General features: G+C 39.1%; 1 protein-coding gene across 4 annotated transcripts in view; it reads left to right on the plus strand.

Annotated features, from left to right (window-relative positions):
* Nucleotides 1-16423, plus strand: part of LOC150089589 (protein slit-like) — a 172283-nt gene that overhangs the window by 128976 nt on the left and 26884 nt on the right. For 2 of the 4 annotated variants that reach the window (XM_090389558.1, XM_090389559.1), the window contains exons 15-22: nt 5980-6143; nt 8022-8172; nt 9661-9735; nt 10543-10614; nt 10789-10860; nt 10996-11067; nt 12309-12380; nt 14705-14868. In XM_090389558.1, the coding sequence (XP_090245684.1) occupies nt 5980-6143; nt 8022-8172; nt 9661-9735; nt 10543-10614; nt 10789-10860; nt 10996-11067; nt 12309-12380; nt 14705-14868 (842 nt within the window). The remainder of the gene's footprint in view (nt 1-5979; nt 6144-8021; nt 8173-9660; nt 9736-10542; nt 10615-10788; nt 10861-10995; nt 11068-12308; nt 12381-14704; nt 14869-16423) is intronic. The other 2 variants (XM_090389560.1, XM_090389561.1) reach the window with 2 other exon arrangements.

Here is a 16423-nt window from a genome sequence, read left to right on the forward strand (position 1 = left end):
TATTTACATCAGCAATTCATAATCTCCTAGGTGCGTTAAAGAAAACTAAATATCATTCATAATGAGCATGCGCAGAGGGTTAAACACACCCACAAATAGAAGGGGGGGGGAGGAAAGGGAAAGCGTCGAGGAAAGTGATAACTAGCAAGACCAAAGAGACCCCGAAATGTACAGTTTAAAACTTTCGTTGGCCCTTTTAGATTCCTGTGGGTGGTTAAAAAGAAAAAGAAATTTCTTTATTTGCATTTGGGAAAAGCAAACATCGAAATCACACCGTTGTGTGAAACCATGACAACCAACTCCAGTGACGTCACTGAGTGAAATACCAGTACCGCGCTTCAACTGCGAATAGTGCAAACTCTGACCAGGTAAGCGTGGCCTTATGATTGAGGAAAGGGGGGGCTTGGGGGAAGAATCATTTAATCTCCAATTCCAGTTGTATTATCGTCCTTAGTTAAGAAGTTTTATTTTCTCTACTATCTTCTTTCGTTAAGAAGTCTTATTTTTTTTCACACATTCGACAGTTCATTGATCTTGCCAGGTATTTCTGTTAGATCGAGAGAGAGAGAGTGCACGCGCACTAGAAGATAACAAATCACATAATGCCTCCCGCTAAGGCAGGAGTGCAAAGGGGGGGCTGGGGGGAAGGAATTACACGACGCATCTGCGAGCAGCTTTGTTCAACCTTTCGCATTACAGGCGTCTTGCATCGTTTCTAAGAATCTCGCAGTCCGCCCTCTTAGTACAGCTTTTGCTTCGCGCGCGCGTATGTTTGTGTGATCTAAATTCTCCGCATAACTGGCTGGTAACCTTGACAACAGCTCACGAGACCCGAGATGGACTGAATGCGTTTTAATCCGCTCAAAAGAGAAAGACTTAAAAAAAGAAAGTAAGGAAATAAATCAAATAGAAAAAGGCGCCAACACCCTTCTCAACTTCTAAGACGAAATCACAAAGGAAGCAGCTGAAACGTAAGGGTTGTTAACTCCCCCTTTTCTCCCGCAGACCCCGAAGAGTTCTTCAAAAAGAGAAAAAGGAAAGCACGTGTGCACCTTTTGGATATTTTCCGAAGTTAGGCTTAGCGGGTTGAGAGATTTTCTTATTGTCTCGCGCAGAAAGAACACACACACACAGATTCCGTGCCATTGGGGATTACCTATTTTCCCGTAGTTTCATTTAATTGGCACTTTCCGCTCGACAGTGGACAACTTAAATGTGTGGTTTGGTTGTAATTGCTTAGCCTACAGCGCTCCCATCACCTGCGATCAGTTCGTATTACCTGGTGAGCGCATCAACTCTTTCCTCATCCAATATACATAAACCACACTCGTCGTTACAAGCGATTGTTAAATATAAAAACACGCCGTACCCAGAAAGGGATAGGTAAAGGGGGTTAATTGAAGTCCCGGAATTGTAGCTTTAGGCTTAGTTAGCCACAGTGGGAATATGGAATAGATTCTAATGTAATTGCTCAGAGAGAGAGAGGAGGGGGATTGGAAAGAGTATCATTATATATCTTCTGTAAGTTGCGTGTACACAGTCGAAGCTCTATATAACGACCCCTCAGGAAAAATGATAAAGCGGTCGTTATATCAGAAGGGCGTTATATCAATTGTTCATAAAAGAGCATTAGGTTAATGAGGTATTGGCCGGGACCAACCGCATTGTACGTTATAACGTGTTGAAAAGAGGGTCGTTATATAGAGCTTAGATTACATTAGAGATAGCACGCATGCTGGAGAATATCCAAGTGATCGCTTCATCCTGTAAAGTTCGCTTTCCCGCAACAAACTTTCGCTCATACTCGCCGATATTATGTACACGTACTGGCAGGTCCGATTGCGTGCAAAAACAGGAAACCGTTTCTTGTTAAACATCCCCAGACATCTACCTTATCAGCCTAAGAACCACTCTGAGTCCAAGTTACTGATGAAAGAGAAAGAAATCGGTATATGGGGGGGGGGGAGTTTAGTCACCAGCAGTGACGCTACAAGTTGTAATCTATAGGGCGTTTCACAAATTACTCTTACAGCTTCAAATCTAATAAAACTGAATAAAATGAGACTCATTATGTGATTTTCTGATGCAGAGAAAAAAATCATCTGAAAGTAATGTGGTGTGACGTCATCTACTACAAGTGGAATTTCTGTAGGATAACACGCAGCTTACAAGAGATTAAGATGTATTGAAATTATATCTGTTGTCCTTCCCCGGATTTGGGTGAGGAAGGGCGGAATCATTTACGAGGACCGACCAGATATTATCGATTAAAATAAGCTTCAAATGAAAATGAACTTACATCAACCATAGTTCAAGTATTAAAAAAGTGCATATGGGCATTATTGCTCTCTGATGGCACGTTGAATATGACGATGCTGATCCTAATCATGGTTTGACCACATTCTTAGATTTTCATAAAATACAAAATACCTGAACAGGTAATAATACTGCTGAAAAGTTACTCATATCAAAATGGGACAAAAAGAAACCAAATCGGTGTAATTTTTTTTCCTGAATAGAAGCAAAAAAAGAGAGAGAAAAGAAAAAAGTAAATAAATCAATATTCGCATCGAACTGTGCGACTGCGGAATACAACAGAGAACCCTCAATAACAGCAGAGAACGTGGAACCAACAGTTGAACAAGTTAACAATGGAGAATTTGTCCCTGTTCAGAACTAACAATGGACAACGCTAAACCTAATAGAAAACGTGCCACTAACAATAAACAGAACCGCTAAAACAGCCACAATGAAGAACGTGCCACAACCACAGAGAACTTTGGAGCCAGCAACAATGGGATCGTTTGGTCTAGAAACGCTATAGAAAATGCAGCCAGGAAGTGCAGAAAATAGAAACAACGCATTATTTTATGAAATACCAGAAGACTCCATCGCTTTTCCATTTAATTTCGCTTGTATTAATGCACACATTAAAGTGAATAGGCAAAAAACGTTTTGTTTTGTTATTTTTTTTTTTTTTGTGGCTCTCTGTTAAAATTGACGGTTATTCTTGTAGATTTGACGTTGCTGAATTCAAATATGGCAACCACATTGCTGTGACGCCCACCAATTTTAAGAGAGAAAGAATTAAATGCACCTAAGTTTCTAGTTAAAAAAAATCTCATGTATTTTAAGAATGTTACATAGTCTTAAAAATTGAACAATGGGTCTGTTAACCTTATTCTATTTACAAAATTTTTTTATCTAATAACAAAACACTTATTTTGTGTTTTGCCTTTTATAATCGTCCTTTGATGTCTCCCATCCGAGATTCCAACAGCAATCTGCCAACATATTTGGACTCCATTTTCCCTGGTATCTTTTTCTATTTGAGAAATATCTTGATGAATAATATTTCTATGATAACACGACCAATAGTCTTAAATTTCAATATGAAGCCATTTTGAATCTTCTCCATGTCACGTATGTTACAGGGATTGTTTCTGTCCTTAAAATATTCTTTCCCTTTCACATGTGATAGTACATCTCAGGCCAATTTAACCACCCACCCTCTGTTAAACATCAATTAGGAGAGGATGCATTGGATCAGTGGTTTCTATCGTATGAATCGCCATCTGGGAAAATGATGTTGTGAAAAAAGTCTTAAAGCAACAGACTGCCATTGCGTACTGGACATGTAAAAAAGCGAGGGTGAGGGCCAAAGATAATTTCCTCTTGGGAAAGACACTACTAGTATTCAAGAACAAAACTCTCTCTCTCTCTCTCTCTAACAATATGCTACATCAGTCGCCCAAGCAAGAGGCGGAAAATATCTCCGTGACCCCGAATTTCTTCTGCTGAAACCCAGTAGTTGAACAAACTAAAATCCACCGCTATTGATTCGATCACCCAGAGAGAGAGAGAGAGAGAGCTGAGGCAATTGGGTACAACTTCCTTTCACAAATGAAACTCCGCGGTGCCGTGACACCTGCTCATAATGTGTGAACGGAAAGCTAGTTCGCAGATAAATCCAGACCGCAGGCACATCTCCGATAAACCAGTTGTTGTAGGGAGTTTTCTGCGCTCGGGCATCCTCAAGGACGTGGCAGGGCTTAACTGGAATTGAAGCAAGCAGACAATCTAAGCGTCTATCTCAATGAACACTCGGCGAGCAACTACAAATGGAGAGGGTGGGACGGACGAACGTGATCAGCGTCAGCGAACTCCTGTCTGTGTGCACGAACTAGATTAGCTGGAAGGCCAATGCGTGGAAGTTATAGAAACGAAGAAGCTGCCGCGCTCGCTGATAATGCTATCTTTCTATCTATTTATTTCATAATACTGTCTATCTTTTTCCCTTCTTTCTTTCATTACAGATGGGTATCGGTTTATCTTATTTTTAAGTTATCTACTCGAACAAACAATTCTCTCTCTCTCTCTCATGCTTAATTCACAATGCGATTCATGTAGAACGTAAATACTTCTTGAAGATTGAAAATATTTATTTCCTCTTGTTCCTTCTTTCTTTTTTTTTAATTACGCAAAACAGATAAGCCGACCTTCTGAACACACGCAGTTTGCCAACGTTTACGTATAACCCCTCACTCTTTTATTATTGCTCATAAACAATCCGCCAAGTTAGGATGCCACTTGAATATTCATTTAAAAAATAAAGTACCGTTAAAAGGGTTAATAATTAGCGTTCCACTAGTGGTAAAATTAAAACTAAGTTAAAAAAACCGTGTGGTAAGAAGGGCAACATATTCTCTTGCATTCAACCAAAGGTTAAGTGCTTTATATCTTATTTGGAATATGTTTAAATAGAAATTTCGAAACACCTCGTGGTTATTACAAAGGTATAAGTAGAGGTCTTCCAATAATAACGCAAGAAGTGTACTCGAATGAAATAATAAAAAAACAACACTACCTGTGAATAGCCCATTAGTGTTTCCAACATGTTGTGGCAGCCAGTAAAATACAGTTATTACATCACACAACGCATCCTGATGCCATTTCGAGTTATGACTTCCTTTTCCGGTTTGTCCACCATTTAGGAATGGATTACGGACCTTGTTTCAATTAATTTGCGATTTAATTGGGACTTTTAGGAGAGGTTCTCATCCGAGGTAAGAGGAAGACGAGCAAAGTGGGAGGGTTGTGAATGAAGGAGCTGACAGTGACAGGCCGAACGAGATGCTAGATATAATAAATGGACCTTTAATGTCTTCTCAAAATGACAAGCTGGGAAACACACCACACCGTAATACGTATCGCAAGGTACGCTTTGGCGATTATTGGACATTATTGCTGATTCTGACAGGCAGGAGAAAGCAGCTTGGGAGTTGTAGATTTATGACTACCCTCATTTTGTCCATCTCCTCGTGTACGTTTGAGGCAAAAAGTATTTTCCCCATCCGACTCAACTCGTTTATTTGGGTAATCGACTTGGTAATGGAACTCTCGGGGACGCCTCTCTGCTTAAATGAAAAGAAGTTCTTCCAACCGCGTATAAATAATGCATTAGCGTGTTCCAGCCACTCTAACACTGCCTGGAAGCAGCGAGGTCGGAGTTGTACATTCTCCGTCGACGCTTCAAATGCTAATTTAGCATTTAAATCTGATTTATCAAAGTGTTTTTCTCGCTAGATATGCTCTGTATATTTTGCAGTAAACAACTCGTCACTCCACATACATCACGTTTTGTTTGTTTGTGCGATATTTCAACACGAGCATAAAAGCATGATTTATAAGCTCTATAGAAAATTATTCTTCATTTTGTGCACAGCGTCATATCTATCCCACTTTTATGGCATACATGTGGCGCTGCATAAATGTCTGTGCTTTTGTTAATCGACAGTTTAAAACCGATGGAAAATCTGAATTAATTTCTTGAGATCATTAATCAAGTTCTGTTGCCTGCTGACCTCTTTATAAGGGGCCGTATTGTGCACTGGTCGCAGACAGCTGACCCTGTTTTGCATGTATCTCAACTGAGTACTCACTCCAGTTCACCACTAATGTGTGTCCCTTTAATTACAGGCACCTCGCCCGTAACCCCTTCATCTGCGACTGCAATCTTCGATGGCTGGCTGAGTATCTCCATAGTAACCCTATCGAGACAAGTGGAGCGAGATGCGAGAGCCCCCGACGCATGCACCGACGCCGCATCAGCCAGATGAGAGAGACGAAATATAAATGTAAAGGTAGATTTGTACTTGGGGGTGGAGGACGGGGACAGTTGAGAGGGTTGTTGGTTTCTAACCTTAATTTAGATAATGATCGGATTATTAACTGATCTCTTCATCCTTCGCATGCCATTCCCTTATCCCGATCTCTAAGCTTGATGTCTGTTTCAGTTAAGTGTCTCTTGGCATGTTTTCTTCTTCCTGTCTTCTCCTTCAGTCTTCATCTTTCTTGCATGCTAATTGAAACCAAATGATTTTTGCATGCTTAATGATTGGTGGTACGTTTCTCCGAACGTTCCATCAAATTCTAATACATACAGTCGTTATTTTTACCATTTGTATGCGAGAGAGAGAAAAAGAGACTGAATTTGCGAAAATCTTTTTCATTACGTATATTTGTGTATATTGTATAAAGACTTCTATGAGAATTGCAAAAGTTTCCAAAGTTGTTATATTGGTTTTGCTGACATCCAAAATGAGGTGGACAAAGAAGCTTTATCAACAAATTTTAACCCTACTTTAACAGTTTTGTTTAGTATTAATACAAAAGCGTAACTACTTCAACTGGATTGGTTTGCATTATAAAGATAAGATAATTCTAAGTGACTGGATCGCTTAGATTCATTTGAATTTATTTTGAATGTCCTTCGTGTTCTACACGGAAGCGTCAAACGAGGTGAATTTTAGTAAAAGAGTAAATTGCATCTTTAAATGGTCTAAACAGTTAAAATCCGAACGTACAAAGAATAAAGTGTTTGACAGGTGTGGTAGAGTCTGAAATTGACTCCTGGATGCATTCCAGTGGTATTGACCTGTTGATGAAGACTGCTGTTGTTAGCAACCACTCTTGACCTACTTGCAAAATAACATTGAATTTATCACACATTTCATAAATTGACGTTGGTCCATGTGTTTTGTCATCAGATTCTTCTGCTCCGACTGCTGTACCACGTCGATGTTTCGTCCGCTGATATTTAGGATCCGTGATTTTAAACTAATCACGAAAAATACAAATTATGGATACTTATGTTCATGAAATTTTAAATTCATCTTATTTGATCACCATTGTAATCCTAAATGAAAGAAAAAGCGTTTAAACTTTATTTAAAATAACTTCTGTAAAGCGTTATCTATTGATTTAATACGAATGAGCGGTGTGTAAATCCACTCCACCATTCATCTGGGTATCTTGTCATTCGCCATCCATTTGGAAAGGTGGGAATAGTTCCAGTGATGGTTGGTTGGTTGTATGTAGAATATGCACTGAGGCAAGTAGAGTGGAGTGGAAAGGCATCAGTATCTACTATAAGTTGTGCGATTTCTAGGCTGAGTTTGGCCTTTTGCTGGATAAAAACTCGAGTTTCCAAGCAAAGAAAGGAAAAAAAACAACATTTCATCACTAGCACAATACAGTACTTGTTTCAGATGAGTCTGCACATCTGTGGAGGGGATTCTAACATGCATTTTACAATGGCTAAATTGAGATAACCAGTGAACTTGAGGTAATAGTGATAGGCTCATGGTCAAAGGAACACAAACATGCCCGAACCATACAGAAAGAAAGCAGTCTAATTTTTTACTTTCGCAATTAGTACAGTGGCTAAGGTCGCTGTATTTTCGCGTCGTCCAGAAACTACACGGGTTGAAGCCCCTTCGGACATTAAAAAAAATTTTCCCTTCACATCCATTATTCTTGAATTCAATGGTGTCTTTTAATCCCGAAACTCGAGGTTTTTCATCCAGCGGCTATTGCTGGAAGATTCAAAATAATTTAATTTGTACATTATGTAAATTATTTTTTTAATAAAAGAAAATGTCATATAAATTAATGAGGAATGAGTATAAAATTGTCGCTTTTTTTGCAGGGTGGTTCTGTATCTGCGTTTATTGTTTCAGGTTCGGAGGCGTATCGGACCAAGTTGGCCGGAGAATGTATCGTGGACAGGGAGTGTCCAGAACACTGTACTTGTGAGGGAACCGTGGTTGACTGCTCCAACCGTAGACTCAGGGAAATTCCAGCTAACATGCCTATGTTCACAACAGAACTGTAAGTCCTTTCTGAACGCAATACTCATAAATTCATTCAATTCATTTCGTGCACACAGGCATGTATCTTGAATAAATTAATTAATTAATAATATTTTTATTCAGAATTGAATCAGGTTATGATAATACCTACTAACTAGCGTTTCATTGAATTAAATTGAATTAAATTAAATCCCACCTTTTAATTAATTGCATTGCTGTAAGTCTGTAATTTTTAATTCTAATTTAATTTTAAAATCAAGTTTTGTTTTACCAATTTTATTGAAATGTTTTGAACTATTTCGAATAATCAACGTATTTAAATGCATTGATTATTCCAAAAAGTCGATTATAAATAAATAAATTTTCTCTTTATACTCTGAGATGGCCAGATAGGGTTATAAATTCATCCAACCCTCTTTGGAATACAAGAGCATTAATAGCTAAAATATTTAGCGATCACATGGGCTCGAACCGCGATCAGCTGAAACGCGTGTGCTATTGTACCATTGCGTTGACCACTCGGTTATGCCAGGCGCTCAATCAGTTCTTAGCGCCACCTGCGTGTATTTATGGGTATATCAGTTTATTTTAACCAATCAAAATATGCGACCAATAAAACAAATTTAACCTACAGTTAATGAGGATGTTGAACTTACCAACTCGTTTATCAGTATCAGGTGGGCAGAATCCAATCGGGAAGTATTTAATTCTCTTTTAAGACCACTGTTATGCTGTAATTTATTTAGGACCAAGAACTTTTTGTTGATGTTTGTTTGGAATTCTTTTTTTTTGAAACTTTTTACCATCATGCATTGCGATAAGGTTCATTGGTCCCATTTTTCACTGTTTGCCTAATAAATGTTGATAGTTGCTATTTTTATTGTTTTCCGGATAAATTAATTATTGATTTAAGAAAATAGTGGGAAGGATACCAATAAATCCAACGCCCACTGACCTCCAAAGAGGATCGTAGTTATAATAAGCTCGAAATACGAGTTGGTCAGATAACGATTGTGGTAAATTCCTATGATGAGAAGAATGCAAGGAAAACATGCCGGCTTGAAATGCCCTCTGGTGATGGACGTTAGAACTGACAGACAAAGAATTCTCAAAAACAAGAGTTTGCGCAAGTTGAAGCCTGAGGGAAGTTAACGTGCGGTTGTTGGTAACTTAAGAGCACCCAAACGAAGAACCTCCAGTAATGACAAAAACTCAATGTCCATTGAAAGTTGACCCACGATCTCGCAAAATCACGCGTAATTCGGCATTGCACGAGAGATTCGGGCCTTTCGAGTTTTTCTGAGGTGGTCTCATCGGATGTCTTTGGCCGCTAACACGAAAGAATTCCTCGCATATTCATAGTGCTCGTGCCATGCAGGAATCCCATGTGTCTCGTGACTAAAAATAGTGGTTAAGATATCGTTTCGCGCAATCCCACTACTAAAAAGTAGCGTAAACATCTGGAGAGGAACTCACGCGCTGTTTCTTTCTTTCTTTTTCTCTTCAGGCGGCTCAACGACAACGTGATTACGAAGATAAAGAACAGCGGATTGTTCAAGCGGCTCTCCAACCTCAAGAGACTGTAAGTACATTATCCTTTCGTTGCCTTGGAAACCGGTCTTTGGCCACCTTCTCGTAAACATTTCGAGTAGAGCACTTCGGCGCGCGCCGCTTAATTGTTTTCTCATTAATAGCGCTTTCACGGCGTACAATTTCATCGATCTGTAAACATCTCGCCTCCCCCCCCCCTTTTCTTTCGTTGTCTCTCTTTTCTCCCTTTGTGCGTGCTCGCCCCCCCAACCCCACCCCACCCCACCCCGTCCGCATCACCTGTTTCGTCGTGTCGTGTTGTTGTTTCGCCAACAGATGTCTCTTTGGCGCTGTATTTTAAGTACGGCGAGGAAACCGGCGTGCCCTCGCCAGGTGACATAATGCGTCTCAGCTCGTTTACCTCGTAATTACGAGGTGGTGCTGGCTGGCGAAAAACTTGATATTGTTTTCCGTATCATCAGTTGGCATCGTCTTGTTCGGTGAAATGGCGATTACTGGCAGCGAATGCGCTCTTTCTAAAAACACATGTCAATAATCGCGGTTTAAATTACCAGAGAGAAAGAAAGTGAGAGAGAGAAGGCGAGCACCTGCTAAATTGAAATATAAATCAAAGGCGTATACGGTTAAGTCAGTCTGAAGGGAGAGAAACATCCTCAAAATATAAAATTCACTGTTCTCTCTCTCTCTCGCTCGCTTTCTTTCTTTTCTCTGCCTTTCCCTCGCTTTCTTTCTTATCCCTTCCCTGCCTTACCCTCGCTTATCCCTTCCCTGCCTTACTATTCTTGTTGCACCCCTTCTGGGCTCGTTGGCGCAACACTGAATATGTCGTCCGTTGCAGGGATCTTCGAAACAATGAAATCACTGACGTTGAAGACAACTCCTTCCTGGGAGCTGTTCAGCTGGGAGATCTGTAAGTATAAATGCACTTCTTTGAATGTCTATTTGCGCACTTATCCAGACTATTGTGAAAAGTGTTTATACTTCTCACGATAAATTTTAATTTCTAATAAAACCTTTCTCTCTCTCTCTCTCTCTGTCTCTAACGAATTCGAAATGCCACTACGAAGTGTAAATTCCCTTTCAGGATTCTCACAGAAAACAAACTGCAAGATGTAAGGCCGAAGATGTTTGCTGGATTAGCGAACCTGAAGACCCTGTAAGTAAAAATGCTTCTTCTTGATAACGCTAACGCAAATATTGTCCTCTTGATTGTTTTTCATTAACCTTTTGATCATCTCCTGCCTGCGAACATCCCTTTGTGTTCTCAATGGTTTGTTCTTTCCCATTGCAGAATGCTACGCACTAACCAACTAACGTGCATTCCCAATGACACGTTTAGCGGACTGGGCTCGGTTCAGTTACTGTGAGTTCACTTCGCCTTCTTGTCACTATAAGTGTACTACCTAGACAAGGTATTAGGATCCCTGTGATTTAAATACGTGGGTGTTAACTCCAACTTTATTGAATAATATCCAGAGGGAAGGTTTGTGGCAATAAATTTACCAAACCTTCTTACCTTTCCAACAGCAAACATTGAAATACGATCTTCCATCATAATCGAAATGAGATCTGGATTCTCCTGTTAACTTTACTAAAGTCTGTTCTTCTGTCTTTTCGAAAAAAATAAAAGTAAAATATTATTCATGGATCCAAATAGTTTGTCCAGGCAGTTATTAATTTAAATAGGCAAGCAGACAAAGAGTTCGCTTTTATAAATATCTCAGTTAATTTACTAATTTCTTAATTTTCTTTCTATTGGCAATAAATATTAATTCTTTACTAATTACTATGATTTTTGAACTTGCTCTTTTCATCCCAGGTATTCTATTTTAAAGTTTTCGTCTATAACAAATCATTCATGTTGTATAATTGCCAATTCGTAAATCGTACATCTGAGAAAGGAGATCAGCCAGAAAAAAGTCTCTTTTGTGATCATTATTAAACTACAAAATTCAAAGAAAACAAAACCACTCGAGAATATTCAATAATAGTAATGATCCTCTACTTACAGTCATGAACGCATTGCTTCTAAGAACATGCCCTTTTATATAATTGATGAGGTCTGCTAAAATCACATTAGAACTGGTCTTGGTCAGTGAATATGAAACCCTTCTCTAGGTGTCGTATTCTTTACCAGAGCACAAAGTTGACGAGCAGAATTTCCTGTCTTCGCCATCCATGAGTAAGGTGACCACGATTGCTGTGCTAGCCGTTTTGTAACGAAAACAAAGAAGTGTTGCCAGATCCTTGGATTTCTATCCCAGACTGACTGAGCAGAATCCTGCGTTATCAACTCTTATGAAGAGCTCCCAACGAGATGGGTTTTTTGCAAAGTATCGGTTGATGTTTCAACTGGAAGGGTCTTACACTGGCCATCGGAGGCATCTAGTTAAAACTGAAAAAATAATTTGTTTAGCAAATGCATACTTCTTGGCTGCATACGACTAACGGATATTGTTGATCACAAAGGATGCTTTGACCTATTACTACAGATACAGATTGCTTTCAAAGTGTGATAAAAACCGATGCCTTTTTAACACTTGTAATATCTCAAACATATTTTGAAGAAAATGTTTGCATTAAAAGGTTTTCGTTTAATTTCAGGTCCCTGTATGATAACAAGGTTGCCTGCATTATGGAAGGGGCATTTGAACCCATGACATCACTTACAACGCTGTAAGTAACGCTGCTATTTTGTGGTATTATTATTATTAATGTCATGCCAGAGCGAGAAAAGTAAATGCGATGATTTTACCACATGGCCCGTATTTCTATGATAAGTCTCCTTATGTCCAATTTAATCTACTAAAACATGATTCTCTCTGAGATTCCCTTCCCATGTTTTTGGCCATTATCTTTTGCTTTCCTCGTAGTGCATGTTCTGTCCTGTGGAGTCAGAAGCGAGAGAGTGTACTAGATCATGAACTAGTGCAAGTATATGGCTGGTGTTCTTTGCGTATCATTACAATGGTTAACAGCTTAATTAACAGAATGATTCCACCGATTCCCAGCATATATAAAGGTTTTTGGAGCGATGACAATGATACGAATCTTTGTTATTCCATTCTGTCACTCTTTAACGCACGATGACTACATCTGCGTACACTTGGTCAACATTTATAAGCCATTACTGGATGATGATCTGTCTGTATTCTCTTGCGTAACAGTACATTACGAGTTGATACTACCAAAGTAAGTTCTCTTCTCTTCATTATGATTTATTTTCCCCCATACCATTCCAAACTATTCAACCTTCAGGAAACTTAAATATTACAGAAAGGTCAAACTCATTGGTGGATTTTTCGATTGCGTTATCCTCAGTAATCCCCCGTTATGGTGAGTTAACACGTTGTGCCTGGAGATGTTTTGATACTCTTATAAATAAGGAAGCATCCAAAAAGCAGGTTAAACACCAAAGGTAGTTTGGACAATATTACGCCAGAAAAATAAAAAAAAATTAATGAATAGATTCATCAGGTGTAAGTCCACCTTTATTCCCAATTACATCACGGAATATTTTTGATCAGTCCTTTGCAGGTTAGTAGAAATTTGCGTTCATTCTCGCTTCCTTCAGCTTAGAATCTACGTCCCCATCAGGGTTCTTTCTGGATTCTGAACGGACTAGAAGAGCTGCTTAACTTCGTTTTCCTCACACCAGACTTTCATTGCTCGCTGTAGCGGATGGAACATTATTGTGCCGAAATATGAAGGGGCTTATTCCCGTGGAATTGTCCAAGATGTCAGTGTGCGACTCGGCTTTGATGATTTTTTGGCACTAAAACAACTGGTTATATATGATTTGTAATCAGCTTTGGGAAATAAGTAAAATACCGTGATATTTCGGCTATTATGCTACAATTCTTAACAAACGGAAACGACGTGTTCCTTCGCAGACATCGAAAGGAATCATTCCTTTCATAGACACCAGTGACTTCACACGTTGTCCCCGTTTAACAAGAACTGTGGCATAATAGCCAAAACGTTACGGCGTTGTATTAGTTTTTTATATATTATACTTTACTTATTTTAAGAATTAATCTCGTGTTAATATTTTGAATATTGCAATTGTGCAAAATGAATTAAAACAGTGCATTCTGATATCAACTAGCGCGGTGTTTGGTGTTTCTTCCCGAATTCAAATGGCACTACAAACAACGGTCCAAGTCTCAAACAAGAGAACCAGTCCCACACTATGACTTACTCTGTGGAAGATGTTCCCAAGGTATTCCCTTTATCCACAGTCCACTATATGACATGAAGAGACTCGTCACCGCTGAGAACCTGTCTGGACCGTTCCATGGTCAAGAACTATGGGCTCTGCACCACATCTAACGTCTGTTGGTGTGATGTGGAGCTTGTGAGTAGCGGCTCTGCTGTGAACACCCAGAGCATGCAATTTGCTACACCATGGATACAATTAATATACTCTTGTAGACATATCGAGCTTCGAATTGACATTTACCAAGGACAGCGCTCGTTTTGCTTTCACTGCTTTATTCAGGGATTGCTGATTTCCATCCATCATTTGTTTTGGCCTTCTTGATCATTTGTGTACAACTGTGTCAAAAATTCTTCCATAGGTTACAATTTATGCGACTTCTCTGCTATTGCCCGCCTAAACCTGTTCCCGCTTTGCATACATCTCATTCGCACCATACGTTACATGGAAGGTGATGTCCGAATACTTTTGGGGATTACGTATCTGCATTAGGATTAATGGTTTGGCTGTGATGACTATGCAGAATGTGAGTTCTATCCGTTCTGTTACATTGCTTTTGTTGAAAGAAGCCCGTGAATTTCTGAGCCAGAATTCTTAAAAGAAAGCGTACACGATTGTTAGCATAGATATAGCCATGAACTAGTAGAATGGCATATATAGTGTTAGCATGTTTATTTCTGGCCCCGTTAAACTTGAATATCAGCGCATGTCATACTTTTGTCGTTTTAATTTATGCTTGTGCTCATCATACTTTTATTAATGTCGGCGCTATTATTTCCAGGAACATAATGGCTAATCCTCTGAGGTGTAACTGTCATCTTCGATGGCTTTCTGAATGGCTTAAGAAAAAGAACGTGGTTACTGGAAATCCTCGATGTCATTCTCCTACTTCCTTGAAAGACATTCCCATTCAAGATGTCGAAGCCAAAGACTTCAAATGCGAAGGTAAAGAAATTCCTCTCATTTTAAATCTGTGCATTTTGATACATGAAAGTTTTTAAAGTCCTAAAAGTATTTTAAAAGATAGGTCCTTGGATTTTGAGAAGTTCGCTCTTTGAACGAAGGCATCCAGAAGAGAAGCCAAGCAGTCTCATCCGTAACAATTTTTACTGATCCAGCGAATATCCATTTTAAGTTGAATGCGTTATGAATTATAGTATGGCCCACCAAACCGGCGCCCTTAATAGAAATCCTTGGCTCCTCCTGCTGAGGCTATGGCAAGTCATTATTGGGGAGGTGCAGTAAGATACGATCGGATAACTTTTTATAGGGATTTCGTTTTGGGCTCACTTTGGTAATTCGATACAAAGTAGCCAATTATATGCGAAAGGAAAGCTCAATATTTAACACTGTTAAGAGAGTAAAGAAACGTCGTAATATTTTGTGTTCAGTATTTCTTTGTTATATGTACTGTGTTGAGTTCACCAAGTTTTGGAAAAGGAGACTCTTGCTCGCTAATCTTATACTACAAAGACGATAATTTAACCCACTCTCATTTAGAAATAATTGGTAAATGTAGTTATGAAATATGCTTTTGAATTTCAACTATGAATTCCTTCCGCTTCGTTTTATTGTAGTTTACTTTTTTTTTTTAATTTAACGATTTTTTTTATAATTTCACTGCGTTTTTTATTTTAAATTAGGGATTATAATCGTGGCAAAGAGGAAAAGAACGTGTTTTTAATACTCCGACTGGGAGGAGTAATTTTTCTTCGCAGATATAAACGGCAAGTCTATTTGCTCATTGTGCTCTGGGAGCGTGGCAGTACAAAAGAAAAATAATATCGAAAGACATTTTTTTCTGGCGCGGAATCAGAATTTTATTTCCTACGCCGATGATATAAAATATTTTGTTGTCTCTGACGAAGGATCTCTGGTGTCCGACGTCAATTTTCATGCCAACGCTAAGTTGTGTGAACTGGAGACATACCTACGTAAAATCGGTTTATGGCTAATTTCAGACAAGTCAACACAACTGACAATAACTAATAAGAAGATAAAAAATAAAATCAAATTATCTATTAATGGAGCACAGGTTAAGAAAGGCACTTTCAGAACACGAGATTAAAAATTCTTGCTGCCATATGGGCTGTAAGACAGGAAATAACTGGGATTCGAAACCAGCATCTAGTGACCCAATATATCCAAAGATGTATCGTTCTTGTACCCTTGTATGCTTCGACAATATACTGTATGCAAGCTTGAACACGGCTCCGTGGATTCAGATGATCAGAATACGTAGCATCTGCACTCTGGCACAACTTCTGACTGATGCTACTCAAATTGAAAATCTTGTAAGGTCCCGCCCTGGAGCCCGCAACCCTCAGTCTCCGAAGCGCTCTCAATAACACGGACGGATTAAGGCGGATGTTTCCTGCCAATACTCTGGAGCTGTTTAGAGACCTCAAAATAGACACGGACAGGTACTGCCATGAGAAAACTTACAGGAAACTCATTGCAGCGGATCTGTATACGAAACTACAAATATGATGAAGAATGT

Source organism: Mastigoproctus giganteus, chromosome 2, assembly GCF_048544385.1.
Source record: "Mastigoproctus giganteus isolate SK-2022 chromosome 2, ASM4854438v1, whole genome shotgun sequence".
NCBI classification, from domain to species: Eukaryota; Metazoa; Arthropoda; class Arachnida; order Uropygi; family Thelyphonidae; genus Mastigoproctus; species Mastigoproctus giganteus.